Below are 19,584 nucleotides of genomic sequence, written 5' to 3'. Positions count from 1 at the left end.
GCTGATAAATGGGCGTTCGATCATTGGCTTCTTCAAGGTCGTCTCTGAGTTCTGTGGCGCCTCGACGTCACACAGGAGCCCATAGACGCACATTTTCTCCTTCTGTGGGAGTGCGGGGTTGAGATAAGGGAGATCCGTATAATGGCAGGAGCGAGCCAACATTGCGCCTGAGGGTCAGATATAGTTGGTTGGCTCAATCATCAGGGGACGGTATCCTAGCTGAAAATGAGTTTCTAATACACTCGATGGTTGGGAACAAGCAGTAACTCGAATAAGCGACGCCTTCTGTCGCCGGAGCTTCGTTAGCGGATGGCGGCTTCAGTCTAGGAGAGTGAACACATTCTTGTCAGCACACGATCGGGCGAGCAATGACCGAGTATGCAGACGAATTGCTGTTGTGCACTGCTGCACCAAGTGAGAGTTCAGCACAGAGTTGCCCAAAGAATGTGCAAGTGAAGTTTGATTAAGTTGCTGCACGTTCAGATGACAGATGATTGTCAGCTGAAAAGCTTATCTGCCAGCTGCCGAGAATTTTGGCTCCATGATTTTCTGTAATTCTGGTTTCGCTGAGCTGAGAGCTTACACTCGCATCCTATCTTTGTTCAACAAGTTCCAAATGGCAGCCCCCAAAAGCTGACCTTCCAAATCCCTACGGCAATGACGGATCGCGAAGTGGAAGCGCAATCATCACAACCGACGCCAACCTCCTCCGATTCGCCCTTTGTCCGGCTACATGTCACGCCCCTCGACCCGGAACTGCTGAAAGTTGTCCTGTCACTGGCCCTGCTTCCCAAAGCTCGCAACATATCCTACCACGCCATTGAGACATTTCCTGAGAAGCGCTACGGCTTTCTGGACCTGCCTATCGAGGACGCAGAGAAATTGAGGAAGAAACTCAACGGCTCGGTCCTGAAAGGCGTCAAGATTCGCATCGATCGCGCGCGCCCGTCACGCATTCTCACCCCGCTCGGCCAGGCCGCTATGGCCGAGGAAAAGACGTCAAAGAAAACCACCGAAGGTGCACCGCCGCCAAAGGATAAGAGCAAGAAGAGAAAGCGCGGCGCCGAGGAGCTTAGCGGTGTGATTCTGGAGGACGGCAGAAAGATCAAGCGTGGTTGGACCAGCGCCGACGAACCCAAGGAGAAATGGTCAAAGCAAGACAAGGAGAGGAAGAAGGGGAAGAACAGGAAGAAGCAGGTCAAGTCCAAGTACACTGACCATGCCGAGTGTCTAGTCAAGACTGTCTTGCCCGCAAACGCCGCACCCTCGCCTGACCCCATGACGGAAAGGAAAAAGAAAAAGCGCGAGTCACGGGAGGTGGTAGTGCACGAGTTTGAGCGGACGACCAAGTTTCCGACTTTCCTCAAGGCGGCGGCACCGCCCGCTCCTTCGGCTGCCCCGCTAGAGTTCGTCGATGGGAAAGGGTGGGTGAACCAAGATGGGGTGGTGGTTGAAAGCGTCAAGTCCAGGCCTCCCCTAAGCTGCAAAGCCTTGCTATCGAGCGGATCGAAGAAGGATCGGGTTCAGGAAACGGTCCTGGAAGAGGGGACTGTGACAAGCTCCAGCGACAGCGAAGATGAAGCTGCGGGAGAAAGCGAATCTGAAGCTCCGGCCACTGCCGGGAAGAGCAGCCCGCTTCCCGAATTCGCTGCGTCGGGTTCTTCCTCTCCTACACCGCCGGCCGAATCGGATCCACCGCGGCCCAGATCATCTGCCTTAACGCGAAATCTCTCCATCAAAATTCCTCCCACAACCCCTAACGAGGCCAAAGTGCACCCCTTGGAAGCGCTGTATAAGCGCCCAAAGCAGCCCGACGATGGAATCCCCACAGCAGAAGCCGGCGGAGGACAAGGATTCAACTTCTTTGCCGATGGCAACGAAGATAGTGCAGGCGAAGGAGACGTCGACGCAGATGTGAATGATGGGCCGTCGGGGATGCAGGTACCACTAACTCCATTCACCCGCCACGATCTGGAGTTACGCGGCATCAGGAGTGCAGCGCCTACTCCCGACACGGCACACCCCAACAGAAAATTTACACCTTGGGAACCGGACAACGAGGATGACGTGGAGAGACAGGACACTGAGCCTGCCTATCAAGATTTTGAGGAGGAGGATGAGCAGGGTCCCCTGCGCACCACGACGACCCAGGCGGGGGAGGGTCGTGAAAGGACGACTAGTGACTTCCATCAGTGGTTCTTCGAGAATCGGGGCGACGTGAATAGGTCGTGGAGGAAACGGAGGAAGATTGCGGGCAAGGAGAAGAGATACAGGGAGAACAAGGCTCGGATGGCCCGAGCAATCTAGCAATGCCGGTCCTCGATGCGAGATGCCCTCTTCATGGTATAAGTCTCGTTTTCGACAATTGGTACAAGGGACTCGAGAGCATGGTCTTGCCAATCTTCACGTCGCCGGGACATTTCCCCCGGCCTTGGTTACCCCTGGGCATTGTTTTCCGTGCATGATGTTTGTTTTCTTACTTACAACTTCCGCGATGTGATTGACTTTATGTGCTGAGAAGCCTTCGTTTTGATACAAAACATGCAAAATGCTGACGCCCTAAATAGTGGTGGAAACAGGCAAAGGCCCCTTCTACCGCATCTCTCCATAGCCGTGCTCCGTTCAATATAACCCGCCCACTCCAAAACATGATGGGCAGCACGAGTGATGGGCTATTCAGACGCGGAGAACCCAATCCTACTCAGATATTCTCGCCTTTACCCTTCAGAACATCAGCCGAACGAACACCAGGCCCGAGGGGACTGAGAGTGCTGTTACGCGAACGGCCCGCTGAGGGCGTGGTGTGGGTGTCAAGGTTCTGGGAGAGGTGAGACGAACCCCGGGGCATGTGCTCGGACAGAGGGCTGTATCCCTCCGTGACAGCCTCGCACAGCTCCGTCAGGATGCTGACCTTCGTGTCAGACTTGGGGATCGCGCCGCTGCCATCGCTGTCGCTGCCCTGTTGCCAGGATTCCGATGGCCCTGATGCCGCGTCCTCTGGCTGAAGTAGCTGGCGATGGGACATGGAACCACTAGCGCTCACCAGCTTCTTCGGCTTCGAGGTGTTGTCGTCGCCAGGAGCGGCGAGGGTGGTGCTGGCCCTCGGGGTCTGGCTGATTCTGTTCACCGTGTTGCCGCGAGCTGCATTCTTGCCGGCTCCGGCTTCGTCAGCGGTATTCGACTCGTCATTGTAGTACTGCTGGCCTGGGTTCGGCCGTCCCTCCTCTAGCACGCCGATGCGACTCTCGAGGAACTCAACGTATCGGCGAAGCTGCTCGTGATCTTGGATGAATTTCTGCCACGCCTCGGTGGCACCATTCTCTTCTTGCTTGCTGTGCTCGCCTCCCTGGCCCTGGCCCTGGCCCTGCGGCGGAGGCGGGAGCGGCCGGGACCGGACATGCATCTCGATCCAGCTCTCGCCAGACACCACATCGTTGTTCATCTTGCGGTACTGCAGGAAGGCGAACGCCAGAAGCACGCCAAACGCCACGACGAAGGCGGCGCTCAAGGCGGCCCACGCCACAAGACCCAAGCCGGCGTAGCCGTGCTCGATTTGGATCACGACCACGGCGGTGACACTGGCGACGGCGTTGAGGAGGGAGGACTCGAGGAGGATGGCCGACGTGAGCATCATTCTGCGCGACCGGCCGAGCGAAGTCCACAGCTTCTTTGTGTCGCCCGGCACGCCGCGGCCGGCGTTTACGGCCATGCTCGGGTTCGGGGGCATGCGGGTGTGGCGCAGTCGAGGGCCGCGGCGGAGAGACTCGAGATCCTGTATGTCGCTTTGGAGCGTCGTCGGCCCGACCCTGGGCGCCGTCTCGGTCAGGTCGGCTGAACTCAGGATGGAGATTCCCTCGGGCACGGGCGAGTCAGTGACGGTGCCGCCATCGGAACTGCCATGCTCGGCTTGCATGCTGCTGCTGGTAGCAATGTTGACGGGGATGGCAGTGTACAAAGGGCGCCTGGCCTCGCCGTGATTGGAAGCGCTGGTCCTATAGAGCGGATGGAGCCGAGAGACCACACGACCCTCCTCGTCCCTTCTCAAAGGCTTGGACTGAGCCCCCCAGTTGAGAACGGTTCTCTTTGCAGCGATGTCTCTGTCGGAGCAGCTTTCGAGCTGGGTCGCCGGCTCCGAGTTTTGCGAAGCGTAAATGACTGCCGGCTGAACTGTGATAGCCAGGTGATGCGATGCAGAGCTCGGCTTCTTTGTGTCTCGATGTTGCTTGCCATCGTCCTCATCATGGATCTCTGAAGTTTCGGATACCTTCAGCAAGACCGAAAAAGGAGTCGGAGTCATGGGTCGCTCGAGGATGTCCGCAGCTGGTTCAAGGAGAGCTCCTCTGGCGCTGCTGGGATGCAAATGCTCGTCTATGGAACCGGTTAGCCGCACCATTTGCTCGAGTTTATCCTGTGGAAATGCGTTACCGGTCACGGAGCTGTCGCCGTCTCTGGGGGCGTATACCTGGGTTTCCACCGAGACGACAGAGTGGACGTCTGCCCGGACAGGGCCTCCAGAGGAGCGATCCCGCATCCTCTGATACAGGCTTTGCGTCATTGTCACGGCACTTGCGGCCGAAGCCGTGGCCCGGTGGCCGGGGGATTGCATGCTCCCTGTACGGGGTATGTCTTCGAGGTTGGCAATACGATCGCCATGCTTGATGCCTTGAGCTGAAAGATCGCTGGGCACAGCGTTAGTCAACTATCTCAAATCGACCGACCTTAATGGAGCATGAAATCGGTCCTACACAGAGGATGACTTGGGCGATTTCTGGGAGGGCCAGCTGGACTGAGAATGGCTTCCAGTCGCCGTGGAGATATTGTTGACTCGATTCATGGCGCTATAGCGGACTGCGCGGATGGAAGGGGTGCGTGGTGATGCAGCCATGAAAGTCGGCCGAGGGATCCGTGTCGGTATTGCTGAAGTCGGATCGAGGGTCCTCATTTGCAGGGCAATAAAGTTCGAGATTACGACTACAGATATATCTTATTCTCTGGAATAACGAGGGTGTCGATGGTCAAAGGACGCTGCCTGTGGCCCTGGAGGCCAGCAAGCCGAAGGGGTCGAGCAGACGCAGAGGTGGTAAACTGGCTCAACCACTTCAATGAATTGCACTGTTTTACCTATGCGGCTCTCTCACCAGTGTTCACGACCTGGATACAGTGTATTTCTCAGGGTTCCGGCGTGCTCTCGAATTATAAACGACATTGTGACCCGCTTCCACACGGCAACATGACAGGAACCACGCACTTCAAGCATGAGGGATATCCCATTTCGCCCCATATGACGCTCTATGTCCGACCAAGGAAGACATTCTACAAGCTCTTTTTACTTATGCTTGTTGGATATAAGAGACTAGTTTGTACGAAGGACATGCTCATTGGGCTCAAGGCGCATCATAAAGTCTTATGGACCCCAAGCCCAATACTCATCGTCTACCGACCGCCGATACACAGTGCTCGTTTGCTCGGACGACAACGCCCAAAAGCGTGGCAGTGCGTGATGTGACTTGAAGAGAACCATACAATCCAGCCCTGATTTGTTCATTAGCGTGGCACATAGTAGGGCACTTTAGATGAATGAGATGAAAGAAATCAAGGAATATCAGAAACCAAGAAAGAGAGAAAAAATAATATAATATATAAATAAAAAGTGATACGAGAGGAAAGAAAGGACAAAGGTATGAGCAAAGAAGAGGAAAGAAGGAAAGAAGAGAAGTAAAGAAGGTTAAAGTGAAAGAACCTGCGGTGTAGTAACCAAGTTCCACGCTAACAAACAAACCAGGGTTGAATTGTAGGTAGGCAAGGGTTCTTTGGAACCCGCCACCTCGGTCACGATAGGGTATTGGGAAACTGAGAGTCACTGACATGGCAACAAGGATTATGTGGTCTGTAGGTTTGTAGTTTAGCTTTTCTTTATCTCTAGCTGAAATCGTAAGGCCCAGTCTGAAAACTCGTCCTTTTGTCCCTCCCACGGTCTGACAAGAAGCTCAGAGGCAGCAAAGGCATCAAAGAAGCACTCGTCCATCAGGCGGTCAATCTCAGAGGCGTCCAATTCGTAAAACGCCATGGCGAGATTCCCGAATTTCTCCGGTATCCCTTTGAGGACAGACACGACCTCATCCAGCCGGACAGGAATATCCGAAGGCGACTCCGGGGGAAGTCTCGGTAGGGGCTTGATTCTGCGCTTCACCGCAGCTTGGTACAGCAAGGTGGTCAAGCGGAGCCTTTTGAGGCATGAGCCCAAGCGCTCGCGAATATTGTCGGGGTCGTCGCGCGGAATGTGCCGCTGCGAGTCCATCAGGCCGTCTAGGATGGCTTGGGCGTCGTCCGTATCATCACCATGAGCATCGTCAACGTTGTCGTCATCCCCTGCACCGTCGTCGTCGTCCGCCTCCTCGCCCCAATTCTTCAGCTCTTCCATGACATCCTTCAGAGTGTCCCTGAGCTGTTCAACCTTGTACCCCAGGTTACCGGCGAACCCTCGCTTCGCGAACGCCATGAGGTCGTCGCACGCAGACCACAGAACACCCGTGGTAGCAATGCTCCCCCTGCCCCCTGCTGCCCCAGACGTGGCGTCCCTTTTGGCGTCGGACAGGACTCTGCCATCCCTGGGAATCCGCGAGAGAAGCTCCTTCAGCTCTTTGAGCACCCGGCCAGCCCGCCAAGCTACATCCTGCTGAATGATCCGCGTGTACCGTCGTGGCGTGCACAGCTCGACTGCGGCGGCCAGGCTGGGTACGGGGCTGGCGACAAGCTCGCGGAGGACCTTTGCGATGGCAGTCGGGGTGAAGGGCTCATTGATTATGAGGAGCGAGATCTTGGTGGCATGCGCCTTGATGAGAGAGGCTGAATCGTGCGCCAGAGAGAGCGCATCGATGTTAGAGTTGTCGACTGCAGCGACTGGCTCGGCCATTAGCTGTGCTGTGCTGGCGGTGCCGGGCTTGTGCGCCGCAATGCTTGACACCACGGCGTCGAGTTGGCCAACAATATTAAGCGCATTGTCGGTGACGTTGTTGAGCTCCCTAAGCTTGTCTCCGGAGGACGCCATTGTGCCTCTGAGGAGCGCGCAATTCTTGTTGATGTGAGGCAAGCTCCTCTGATAGCGAGCCAGTACTTGCTCCTGTCCTGAGCTTGATGAGGTCGTTGGCGCCGATGGCGGGGCAGCAACTCGGGCAATGATCGTTTTCTCCCCGAGCCCCATGTTCCTTAAGACCGTTGCACTCGTCTCCCGGCAGGCACTACTTCCCCTTGGCAGCAGCTGTCAAGGACAGGCAGCCAGCTGCCAGATCAATGTCTCAAGTTGGCAAGCTGTCCCCGTCCCAAGTTTCCGGTTCCATGTCGACGGATGCTGCAACCACAGGAGAGACAAACACATCCATCTCTCATGCTAATTTTCCTGGAACAGTGTACAGGCGAAGAGACGGAGTCATAATGCGAAGGACGGGCGCATTGGCGCTTCTGAGCGCCCTCGCTCACAGCACGCTTGCTGCGGCCGAGAGTTTGCCGCGGGGCGTAGGGCCCGAGTGTAAGTCGACAACTGGACAGATGACCATGTTCACTTGGAACTTGAGCTAATAGCAGCCTCTATACAGTCGCCAAGTTCTACACCAGCAAATCTACTTTCACATGCATCGGCAATCCCTCCATTATCCTCGAGCCGTCCCAAGTCAATGACGACTCCTGCGACTGCCCCGACGGGTCTGACGAACCAGGAACTGCCGCCTGCGCGCATATCGACCCATTATCTCCCGAACAGCCCCTCCCGGGCTCGCTAACAGGCACCACCAACGCCACCAACGCGCTACCCGGCTTCTGGTGCTCCAATGCCGGCCACGTCGGGTCCTACATCCCCTTCCTGTACGTCAACGACGGCGTGTGTGACTACGAGCTGTGCTGTGACGGCAGTGACGAATCTGCCCACGTGGGCGGAGTCCAATGCGAGAACCGCTGCGACGCCATCGGCAAAGACCACCGCCGCCTTGAAGAAGAGCGCCGGCAGAACAAAGAGAGATCGGCCAAGCGGAGGCGGACGCTTGTGAAGGAGGCCCGCGAACAACGCCGCAGAGTGGAGGCCAAACTTGGCGCCCTGAAGGCGGAACTCGAGGGGCTCGAGCACAAGAAGGCGGATCTGCAGAAGAGGTATGAGGACATCGAGCGTTCCGAAAGGAACAGCATGGTCAAAGTGAAGGGACAGGGAGGAAAGCTCGAGATACTGGTCAATCTGGCCAAGAACCGCATCTCCGAGCTCCGCAACGCTCTTGACAAGGTGCTGGATCAGCGTGACGACTTGCAGGACAGGGTCGAACAGCTGGAGGAGATCCTCACCAAGCTCAAGGACGAGTACAACCCCAACTTCAACGACGAGGGCGTCAAGGCCGCCGTCAAGAGCTGGGAGGACTACGCCGCTGGCCAGGCCGGCGAGACCAAGTCTGATAATCTGCCAGACGAGGACATCATGGAGATGCTGAAGGAAGATGGCGAGACATTTGGCATCAACTGGGCCGAATTTGAAAGCTCCGATGCCAGTGACGTGGACGTCGGTCGGTCTTTTCTGAACCCTCCAATTGAAACACATATTCAGCCGAGCTAACCGAACTCAGTCTACAACTGGGAGGCGTACCTGCCACGCCCCGTCAACGACTTCATCCGCGAAAAGATCAACGCCCTGCGCATCTGGGCCATGGACAACGGCATACTGGCCGATAACCGCAGCGGCGCCAACAGCGAGTCTCGCCAGCTCACAGCAGCCAGGGAAGCCCTGGAGGCCGCCAAGGGCGACATATTGTCCAAGACCAGGAGCCTGGAGGAGCAGCAGCGCGACCTGGAGAAAGACTACGGCCCGGGCGACATCTTCCGCGCGCTCAAGGGCAAGTGCATCAGCAGCGACGTCGGCGAATACGAATACGAGCTGTGCTGGATCGACAGGACGACGCAGAAGAGCAAAAAGGGACACGGGAACACCAACATGGGTAACTTTGTGCGCATCGACAAGGACATGGCCGACGAGGAGGAACGGGCCGATGGGAAGAGCCTGGGTAAGGGTGAGAGGATGGTGCTACGCTACGAGAACGGTCAAGGCTGCTGGAATGGGCCTAACAGGAGGACCGATGTCTGGCTTGCGTGCGCTGAGACGGATGAGCTCTGGCGTGTGTCCGAGTCCGAGAAGTGTGTCTACAGGATGGAGGTGGGCACTCCGGCAGCCTGCGAAGACCTGCAGGAGCCAGGGCCCAGTGTCAAGGATGAACTCTAGTGGCTCTTGATCACGGATATGACGTTGATGTTGACTTGGCACCTGGTTATGGTTTGTTTCTTCCCCTGAATAGCGATGTTTTGAGTTTGAGCCATGTACAAGAACTTTATCCATCATTAGAATGGAGGCACCCGACGGATAAAGGACACCGGCTTTCAAACATAACTGCCCTCGGCCCATCATCTCGCGGACGCGGCCAGCTTGCGCCGTTTATTGCGCTCCTCCTGCTCTGCAAGAACCTTCGCTGTGATACCTGCTGTCATGGCGTTGTTGATGCCGCTCACTCGACTGCTGATGTCAGACTCGGAATGCACCTTGGCTGACGTCCCATCTTTTGAAAGAGAGACAGATGAAGTAACGTAAGGCCCTGGCGGGTCCTTTGGCTTGTCGGAGTTGGCTGCCCGATCACCATTCGCCTCATCCGCCTTGCGCTTCTTCCTGCCGTTACCCTTGCCTTTCTTGAGGCTGTGAGTAAGCCCCTTCGCCTTGAGGTCGTTGATCCTTGCCATCAGGCGATCGAGATCCGCCTTCTCGGTCGGGAGGATGGGGATGACGTCGCCGGCCTGGAACGGCTCGCTGCAACCAGGGCAGACCTCGTCTTTCTTGTAGATCTCCTTGATGGCCGCCTCGGCAAAAACATGGCCGCACGGGACGAGATAGACTGCTTTTGTCGCGGGACCCATCTCCTTCAATGTGACCGGGCAGGCCCAGATCCATTTCTCTTTCTCTTTCCCCGGGGACGCATAACGCCTGAACTTGAGCTTGACCACGTCACGCAGCGATTTGATGCCCGTCGACGCGAAAGTCAGTTCCGGCGGCGACTCACCATTCACTAGAGCTGGCGTAGCCTCGTCGTCGTTGGCGCCATCAGCTGCGCTGGGCATCAGGCCCTTCAGGACCGACTCGTAACTGTAGAGCCGGCCACGCCAGTCGGAAACGACGTTCTCAAGGTCCAGCTGCTCTGAGGTCAAGGGATCGTGGGTCCAGGCATGGCCAAGGTTCTCGAAGGCGGTTGCTTTCAGTTCGCTTACTGTCGGCACCCGCGCAGCCGACTTGACTAGTTCGCGGCGCGTTGGGATGGAGCCGCCGTCGTTACCCATGCTAGTCGCTTGTTGCGATGGTACGCGGAGAAGCGACTTGATTGCCGAGTATTCCGCGAGGTCTTCTCACTTGTGAAGTCGCCGGATTGATGAAGTTAGAAGCCAGCGCTCTGGCAGAAGCAGTTGAACTCGGAATCTGAGGTTCAGGCTGGATAGGATAAGGAGCTCGAGTGGCTCGGACACTCCAGCAGAGGTTTAGCTCTGTTAAATGCATATCAGACAGCCAGTTACGCCAGTCAGCCGATTGCAAAGGAGCAGTTTGTAAGAAACAGGCGTCACGATACCTGTAAGGTACCTTCTGACCGTTCATTCTTGGCGCATTAAAGCGTAGGGCCCCACTTTGATATATGAAGCAACGCCGTCACGTTCCAAGCATACCGTTACGTCTTAGCTCCCACCGCACACCTGACGTACCGCCTGGTAGCGGTCCTGCTCTACCAGATCAGCTGCAACTTGCAACAACCTCTCGAAGGTAGAGACACGCAATTCGCGTTCTCCTCTGGTGATCCACTTCAGAAATCATCAAACCGCTTTTGACGCACCACCCCCCCAGCTTTCTCTCCCGCAGTTCGGCCAATTGTCGCACTCTCGCCGTACGTCCAAGAGAAAGGCCGATCAACCACGTCCGGCACGCGATTGTCGACTTCGTCTGCGAATAAAGTTGCTACGCTAGCAAGGTTGGAGCTCACTACATCAAACTCGAGAAGACCGCCGGAGCGTCCAACAAGAGCTCAGCCCAGCCAGTTGGCCCGGAGCGCAACCACCGACTATGGGTCGTCGACAACCGATGTAGCGCTTGAACGCTTGACGACACTGCCCACTGCCTCGACGAGGGCGACAGAATACAAAGCCTCGACAACATGTCAATCATCAAAGATCAAGCGTCCAGCGCGCTGGACCAGTACATCAAAGAAGTCAGGAATCGGAACTATGCCGAAGACCAACGCAAGCGCGTTGCGCGTCAGGTCCGGGACTTGGTCAACATCGCCAAACAAGGTGAGTTGCCCGACCGCTTGCTGCCAGCTTGTTCCCCCCACGTTACTCGGAAGCTCTAACCTGCGGGCAGAGATGAATGCTGAGCAGTTCCAACGGTTCTTTGACACGGTCAATCAACGGACCATGGCTTTGATCCAAAGCACCGACACATACGACAAGATGGGCGGAGTGTACATCCTTGATGCGCTCGTCGATTTTGACGGCATCGAGCCGGCGCTCAAATACAGTCGCTTTCAACAATATATCGGGACTATTCTGCGCGGAAAGGACACGAGCCCAATGCAAGCTGCAGCCGTGGTTCTTGGCAGGCTGTGCAAGCCAGGCGGATCCTTGATATCCGAGCTTGTTGACGCCGAGATGCACACCGCCCTCGAGTGGCTGCAAACAGACCGTGTCGAGGAGAGGCGGTTCAGTGCCGTCCTGGTCCTGCGCGAGTTGGCTAGGAACGCTCCGACGCTCATGTACCCGTACGTGGGCTTCGTCTTCGACCAGGTCTGGATCGGGCTTCGGGATCCTAGGTACCTCATCCGGGCGACATCCAGCGAGACGGTCAGTGCCTGCTTCAAGATCATCCGGGAGCGCGACCAGGAGATGAAGCAAGAATGGATGGACAAGATGTTTGCCGAAGCGGTCAAGGGCCTCAAGACAAACACTGTCGAATACATACACGCCTCACTCCTAGTCCTCAAGGAGCTTCTCGAGCAGGGAGGCATGTATATGCAAAGCCACTATCAAGAGGCCTGCGAGATTGTCTTCCGCTACAAGGATGCTCGTGACTCTGATATTCGGAAAACCGTCGTCTTCCTTATTCCCGACCTGGCCAACTATGCGCCAACCGAGTTCTCGGCGACCTACCTGCACAAGTTCATGGTCTACCTTTCTGGCATGCTCAAGAAGGAGAAGGAACGGAACGATGCGTTCCTTGCCATCGGCAACATCGCCAACGCCGTCAAGAGCTCCATCGCCCCCTACCTCGACGGCGTTCTCATCTATGTCCGCGAGGGGCTCAGTGTGCAGTCCCGCAAGCGCGGCTCCGTCGATCCAGTGTTTGACTGCATCAGCCGGCTTGCCGTGGCGGTGGGCCAGACGCTGAGCAAGTACATGGAAGCGTTGCTGGATCCCATCTTTGCCTGCGAGCTTACACCCAAGTTAACTCAGGCTTTGGTGGACATGGCCTTCTACATACCGCCCGTCAAGGGAACCATCCAAGAGCGGCTCCTCAACATGCTCAGCAGGGTGCTATGCGGCGAGCCCTTCCGGCCCTTGGGCGCGCCTCATCCACACCCACCTTCGTCTCTACCGCCCATACCTAAAGATCCCAAGGACCCGTCGGTGCACGAGCGAGGCAAGGCTGAGATAAAACTTGCCTTAAACACGCTTGGCAGCTTTGACTTCTCAGGCCACGTCCTGAACGAGTTTGTCCGCGACGTTGCCATCAAATACGTCGAGGACGACGACTCCGAAATTCGAGAGGCCGCCGCCCTTACCTGCTGCCAGCTCTACGTTCGTGATCCGATCGTGAACCAGACAAGTTACCACGCTCTGCAGGTCGTTTCCGATGTCGTTGAAAAGCTCTTGACTGTGGGCGTCTCAGATCCCGAGCCCAAGATCCGTCGGACTGTACTCGCTGCCCTCGACGAGCGATTCGACCAGCATCTCGCCAAGGCTGAGAACATTAGGACCTTGTTCTTCGCCCTCCACGATGAGCAGTTCGCCGTGAGGGAAGTGGCCGTGTCGATTATCGGTCGGCTTGCCCGCCATAACCCGGCATATGTCATTCCACATCTTCGCAAGACCATCATCCAGATGTTGACCGAGCTGGAGTACACAGACGTGGCGAGGAGCAAGGAGGAGAGCGCAAAGCTGCTTAGCCTGCTAACGCAGCATGCCCAGGACCTAGTCAAGCCATACGTCAGCTCCATCACCGAAGTCATCCTGCCAAAGGCTTCCGATCCCACCCCTTCTGTTGCTGCTACCATTCTGCAGGCCATCGGAGAACTCTGCACGGTTGGCGGCGCAGAGATGCTTGCATACAAGGACACCCTCATGCCCATCATCATTGACGCCTTGCAGGACCAGAGCGCCCCTATCAAACGGGAAGCAGCCCTTCATACGCTCGGCCAGCTGGCCAGCAATGTCGGCTATGTCATCAAGCCGTACCTTGAATATCCGCAGTTGCTCGAGATCCTTCAGTCCATCATCCGGGGCGAACCCCAGCATGGCCCGCTACGGCAAGAAACCATCAAGGTCATGGGCATTTTGGGAGCGCTGGATCCTTACAAGCACCAGGTACAACTTCACAGCCCTTCTATTCCCCTTCATCACGCTCATTTCTCGTCGTTTTCGTATGCCAGTCGCACCATGGCGGATTCGGACGACGAGGAACTCGAGGCCGAGGATGGCTACGTAGTGCTCGCATCCTCTCTCACGGAGCAAGCTCGCCAGCAACCCAATGCATTGTTTCAGAGCAGAACTAAAACCAAGAAACAGCAGGTCGAAGAGCGAACGCCGCAAACTCAAAGCCGCCCCGAGGCGGCCCAGCTGACCGATGTATCCCTCATGATGGGTGGGCTTACCCCCTCGCAGGAAGATTATTACCCCACAGTCGTCATCAACGCCTTGCTTCAAATCTTGAAGGACCAATCCTTGCTACAGTGGCACGGTAATGTGGTAGACTCCATCATGAGCATCTTCATCACACTGGGCCTCAAGTGCGTCCAATTTCTCGATCGAGTCGTCCCGGCGTTCATTGCCGTCATCCGGGCTTCGAGCCCAACTCGGTTAGAATATTACTTCAACCATCTCAGCAGGCTCGTCGGTATAGTCCGCCAGCACATCCGCGTCTACTTGCCAGAAATCATCGAGTTGGTGCAAGAGTTCTGGAACACGACGTCCTCTCTCCAGACGACCATCATGGCGCTCATTGAATCAATCGCCCGCTCGCTGGAAGGCGAATTCAAGATCTATCTTGCAAGCCTGCTTCCGCTGATGTTGGGGGTGTTGGAAAGGGACACCAGCACCAAGCGCCAGCCAACCGAGAAGATGTTTCATGCATTCCTGGTCTTCGGCTCCAGCGCAGAGGAATACATGCATCTCATCATCCCCATTCTGGTCCGCCTGTTCGACAACCCAGCGCAGCCCATGTTCTTGCGGAAGTCGTCCATCGAAACGATTGGAAAGCTTTCCAGCATGGTGAATCTCAACGACTATGCTTCCAAGATCATCCATCCCTTGACTAGGGTCCTAGCCAGCCAGGAACCCAGTCTTAGGGTGGCGGCGCTCGACACCCTCTGTGCGCTTATGCTGCAACTTGGGCGCGACTACCTGCACTTCGAGCACACTGTCGAAAAGGCCATTACTATGTATGGTATCCAGCACTCGAACTACGACAAGGCGGTAGAGAAGCTCAAGAAGGGCGAGGCCCTTCCTCCGAATCTTGCACCTCGATTCGAGGATACTTCTGTGGAGCCTTACACTTCCGAGAACAATCCGCCAAGGAAGCTCGACCTGAATCCCGTGCATTTGAAGCAGGCATGGGACACCAAGGGCAAAGCTACAAAGGATGACTGGCACGAATGGTTTCGCAAATTTAGCACAACGTTGCTCTCGGAGTCGCCGAACCATTCACTTCGAGCATGCGCCAGCCTGGCGAGTAACTATCAGCCTCTAGCGAGAGAGCTCTTCAACTCGGCTTTCGTTTCCTGCTGGAGCGAGCTATACGATTCTTACCAAGTAATGGGATTCCCCTCCCGTCGCTCCCCAAAAATGTTGTCGGTGTGTGACTAACCGGTTCGTAGGAGGAACTGATCACAAACATCGAGAACACGATCAAGTCGGAGAATGTTCCTCCCGACCTCTTGGGCCAGCTTCTCAACCTTGCCGAGTTTATGGAGCACGATGACAAGGCGCTTCCCATCGACATCCGCATACTTGGACGTGAAGCTGCGCGATGTCACGCCTACGCCAAGGCGCTCCACTACAAAGAGCTTGAGTTCCTGCAAGACCACAATAGCCACGCAGTGGAGGCCTTAATTGTCATCAACAACCAGCTGCAGCAGTCGGATGCCGCCATCGGAATCCTGCGTAAAGTCAAGGCTTACAAGGACGGGATCCAACTGCGGGAGAGCTGGTTTGAGAAACTGGAACGGTGGGATGAGGCACTCAACTTCTATTGCCAGAGGGAACGAGAGCTCCCTGAGGACCAACCCACGCCCGTCGACATTGTCATGGGCAAAATGCGCTGTTATCATGCCCTGGGCGAGTGGGACTCACTCGCTTCCCTGGCCGGCAAGACGTGGGCCAACTCTGGTCCGGAAATCCAGCGAAGGATCGCGCCTTTGGCAACCACGGCAGCCTGGGGCCTCGGAAAGTGGGATTCGATGGACATTTACCTGCAATCGATGAAACGCTTCTCGCCCGATCGTGCTTTCTTTGGCGCAATCCTTGCACTGCATCGGAATCAATTCCGAGAAGCGTTGGCCTGCATCGAACAAGCCCGTGAGGGCCTCGACACGGAGCTAAGCGCCTTGGTTAGCGAGTCGTACAACCGGGCCTACCAGGTTGTAGTGAGGGTCCAGATGCTTGCCGAGTTGGAGGAGCTCATCGTCTACAAGCAATCTGGACCCGAAAAGCGTGCCACCTTGCGAGCGACCTGGGAGACTCGTCTCAAAGGCTGCCAGCGCAATGTCGAGGTTTGGCAGCGGACGCTCCGGCTGAGATCTCTGGTGCTGACGCCACAAGAAAACATGCACATGTGGACAAAGTTCGCCAATCTCTGCCGCAAATCCGGGCGGATGGGTCTCGCCGAGAAGTCACTCAAGCAGCTCATCGACGCCGACGCCCCGCTGGAATCGGTTATTCCCTACTGGTTCGAGCAGCCCAGCAGTCCCGCCCTCGAACGCATTGCGTCTCCAATCGTGTACGCAGTGCTCAAATTCCAGTGGGAAGTTGGCCAGGAACCAGGTGCTCGAAGCTCGGACCGCAGCATCGCCGAGCGGGCACTCTACTGTCTTCGCAGGTTCAGCGAGGAAACGGCCCACCGCGTGGAGAGCGCAAGGTTGCAGTTGAACGCTTCTGCGCAAGCCGCAAGCGCCATGGGTGACGGCATGAACCACACGAGGTACGGCGACTTCGACGAGGCGGCCGTCCTTGGTCCAGATGCGCAACGGCAATGGCTTGAACAAACGGTGCTCCTCGCAAAGTGTTACCTTCGGCAGGGCGATTGGATGATCACACTGAATAAGAATGACTGGCAGCACACACGGCGCCAAGACATCCTCGACTGCTACTCAAAGGCTACTCATTATCACCCTCGGTGGTACAAGGCCTGGCATGCCTGGGCACTGGCCAACTTCGAGGTTGTCCAGGCGCTGGCGTCTAAGAAAGAGCTGGAAGCGCGGTCGGAGCACAGCATCATCCTTCACCACGTTGTCCCCGCCGTGCACGGCTTCTTCGAGTCCATCGCCCTCTCATCTGGCAGCTCTTTGCAGGACACCCTTCGCCTGCTAACCTTGTGGCTCACCTATGGTGGCTACCAAGAGGTCATCACGGCCGTCACGGACGGTTTCGCACATGTCAGCGTCGACACCTGGCTCGAAGTCATACCCCAACTCATTGCACGCATCAACCAGCCCAACAGACGGGTGCAGGCATCAATTCATGCTCTGCTATCCGACGTCGGGCGCGCACACCCGCAGGCGCTTGTGTACCCCCTTACTGTGGCGATGAAGTCACGACAGAGCACCCGGCGGTCCAAGACAGCCAGCTTGATCATGGAGAGCATGCGCCAGCACAGTCCCAAGCTAGTGGAACAGGCCGACATTGTGAGCCGCGAGCTTATTAGGGTTGCGGTTCTTTGGCACGAGCTCTGGCATGAGGGGCTTGAGGAGGCGTCCCGACTGTACTTCGGCGACCACAACATCCAGGGCATGTTCGACGTGCTGGAACCTCTTCACGATTTGCTCGAGAAAGGGCCAGTAACCCTCAGGGAGATATCGTTTACCCAGACCTTTGGCAGAGACTTGGGCGAGGCTCGTGAATGGTGCCGGCAATACCGCATCTCGCAGGATGTGAACGACATTAGCCAAGCATGGGATCTCTACTACCAGGTTTTCAGACGCATTAGTAGGCAGCTGCCTCAGATGACATCCCTAGAGCTTACATACTGCTCGCCAGATCTGCTACAGGCACGAGACCTCGAGCTTGCCGTCCCTGGAACGTACCGTAGCGGCCAGGAGATCGTCAGGATCATGGCCTTCGACGGCACCTTCAGCGTCATCAGCTCCAAGCAGCGTCCGAGAAAGCTTGACATTGTCGGGAGCGACGGCAAGACTTACACGTTCCTGCTCAAGGGCCACGAAGATATTCGGCAGGATGAGCGCGTCATGCAACTCTTTGGTCTGTGCAACACTCTCCTGGCCAACGATTCCGAATGCTACAAGCGACACCTCAACATCCAGCGCTACCCGGCGATCCCCTTGTCCCAGAACTCGGGGTTGCTTGGATGGGTGCCCAACAGTGACACAATCCACCAGCTCATACGGGAGTACCGAGAATCTCGGAAGATCCTCCTTAACATCGAGCACCGGATCATGCTACAAATGGCACCAGATTACGATAATCTGACCCTCATGCAGAAGGTCGAGGTGTTCGGATATGCGCTGGACAACACGACAGGTCAGGACTTGTATCGCGTTCTTTGGCTCAAGAGCAAGAGCTCAGAGGCCTGGTTGGACAGGAGGACCAACTACACGCGCTCCCTCGGCGTCATGTCCATGGTGGGATACATTCTTGGTCTGGGAGACAGACATCCTAGCAATCTGATGCTCGACCGGATCACTGGAAAGATCATCCACATCGACTTCGGCGACTGCTTTGAGGTGGCGATGAAGCGGGAGAAGTACCCGGAGCGGGTGCCCTTCAGGCTCACCCGCATGCTCACCTACGCCATGGAGGTCAGCAATATCGAGGGCAGTTTCCGCACGACTTGCGAGCATGTCATGAGAGTCCTGAGGGACAATAAGGAGAGCGTGATGGCGGTTTTGGAAGCTGTGAGTTCTCCCAACACTCCACCCGAGGAGAGTAAGCCAGAGCTAATCATTGCATTCTTCGTCGTTCAGTTCATCCACGATCCGCTACTCACATGGCGCCTCACCAATCCTGCCAGCCCGCCGGGGCCCCACTTCAACTCGGAACGGGAGCAAGCCATTGCAGGCCCACAAGCAGGACGCGCTCGCCGCCCATCGATACTCGACGCCCCCGTAGCGCCTACCGAGTTCCTGGCGGCGCAGGCTGCAGGGATGGATGGCGGCATAACGGGCGCGCCACCAGGCACCCGAGGGCGTGCCCGGACCAATTCCTCGGCGGCCCACCCGCCGGGCAGCATGGCCAACGGCAACGGCAACGGCAACGGGGCGAACAACGAGATGGCCGAGGTGCAAAACGCCCGAGCCGTCGAGGTATTGGACCGCGTCGCGCAGAAACTCACCGGCCGGGACTTCAAACCCAACGAGGAGCTCACCGTGAACGAGCAGGTCAACAAGCTGATCATTGAGGCCACGAAGCTGGAGAATCTGTGTCAGCATTACATTGGATGGTGCAGCTTCTGGTGAGACGGATCTCGTGGGCTTTTCTTGGTGTTGGCCTTGGCCAGGGAGGCGGAACTGGTCGCTTAGGTCTTCTACCTTTCTTGTTCCTGGGAATCTGAAAGGGCTTCACGTAGAGGCCCTTGCTTGTTGTGTGGGGTATGTGCCTATTTTTCTACTTCTCGGTTGGCGGCTACGGCGGGTTTCCATATGATTCATCCCAACACGCACCGTATCACTCTTCCTCTTCCCTTTCACGCGGCGTTGCTTGGTAGGGCGAGGATATGGTGGGAGGTTAGGTCGTCGTGATTTCTGTTTTTTGCGTCATGAGTGCCGTATGTGCTATCGCGGGGCCCCGCATAAAAGCAGCCCATGCATGGGCGATTATCTGCGGTAGTAATATCATCCCGTTGATTTGCCATGTTGTATGGCGTTTGTTTGAGCAGAGCTCTCCCTGGGCGGTGGCGTGTCTTTTTTAACCCGCGACAAACGATCCCTCTTGAGCAGCCTGGTAAAGTTCGGGTGCGATATACTTGACCCTGGTTTGTTTGTTAGCGCGGAACTTACACAATAAGTATAACACCTCATCTTTCTTTCTTTCACTTGAACCTTTGTATTCTTGCTTTCCCTCCTCTTCCTGTTCCTCATCCTCCTT

The 19,584-nt window shown here is 56.5% G+C and overlaps 6 protein-coding genes across 6 annotated transcripts; 3 read left to right on the top strand and 3 right to left on the bottom strand.

The window, feature by feature from the left end:
* Positions 1–595: 595 nt before the first annotated feature.
* On the top strand, positions 596–2,774 carry N657DRAFT_650781 (uncharacterized protein). The gene has a single exon (XM_062794020.1). The coding sequence runs from the start codon at positions 658–660 to the stop codon at positions 2,305–2,307; it is 1,650 nt and encodes a 549-aa protein (XP_062642678.1). The 5' UTR covers positions 596–657; the 3' UTR covers positions 2,308–2,774.
* Positions 2,702–4,942, bottom strand: N657DRAFT_582740 (uncharacterized protein; the record flags this gene model as incomplete). The annotated part of the gene is made up of 3 exons (XM_062789632.1): positions 2,702–4,368; positions 4,426–4,699; positions 4,748–4,942. The coding sequence occupies 3 exons, from the start codon at positions 4,940–4,942 to the stop codon at positions 2,702–2,704; spliced, it is 2,136 nt and encodes a 711-aa protein (XP_062642677.1).
* A 960-nt stretch (positions 4,943–5,902) lies between these two features.
* Positions 5,903–7,048, bottom strand: N657DRAFT_582800 (uncharacterized protein; the record flags this gene model as incomplete). Its single annotated transcript, XM_062789635.1, has 1 exon — positions 5,903–7,048. One exon carries the CDS (start codon positions 7,046–7,048, stop codon positions 5,903–5,905), a length of 1,146 nt encoding a protein of 381 aa, XP_062642676.1.
* Positions 7,049–7,343: 295 nt separating this feature from the next.
* N657DRAFT_650779 (uncharacterized protein) lies at positions 7,344–9,432 on the top strand. The gene is made up of 3 exons (XM_062794019.1): positions 7,344–7,525; positions 7,593–8,540; positions 8,601–9,432. The coding sequence occupies exons 1-3, from the start codon at positions 7,432–7,434 to the stop codon at positions 9,248–9,250; spliced, it is 1,692 nt and encodes a 563-aa protein (XP_062642675.1). The 5' UTR covers positions 7,344–7,431; the 3' UTR covers positions 9,251–9,432.
* Positions 9,283–10,552, bottom strand: N657DRAFT_650778 (uncharacterized protein). The gene has a single exon (XM_062794018.1). The coding sequence runs from the start codon at positions 10,348–10,350 to the stop codon at positions 9,430–9,432; it is 921 nt and encodes a 306-aa protein (XP_062642674.1). The 5' UTR covers positions 10,351–10,552; the 3' UTR covers positions 9,283–9,429.
* Positions 10,553–11,210: 658 nt separating this feature from the next.
* Positions 11,211–18,956, top strand: N657DRAFT_582712 (FAT-domain-containing protein; the record flags this gene model as incomplete). Its single annotated transcript, XM_062789630.1, has 5 exons — positions 11,211–11,346; positions 11,417–13,635; positions 13,837–15,078; positions 15,144–18,395; positions 18,465–18,956. 5 exons carry the CDS (start codon positions 11,211–11,213, stop codon positions 18,954–18,956), a joined length of 7,341 nt encoding a protein of 2,446 aa, XP_062642673.1.
* Positions 18,957–19,584: the final 628 nt, after the last annotated feature.

The sequence above is a fragment of the Parathielavia appendiculata genome, assembly GCF_033297405.1.
Source record: "Parathielavia appendiculata strain CBS 731.68 unplaced genomic scaffold N657scaffold_35, whole genome shotgun sequence".
Classification (NCBI taxonomy): Eukaryota; Fungi; Ascomycota; class Sordariomycetes; order Sordariales; family Chaetomiaceae; genus Parathielavia; species Parathielavia appendiculata.
Note: the sequence above shows the minus strand (reverse complement) of the source record. Positions and strands in the feature narration are given on the sequence as shown.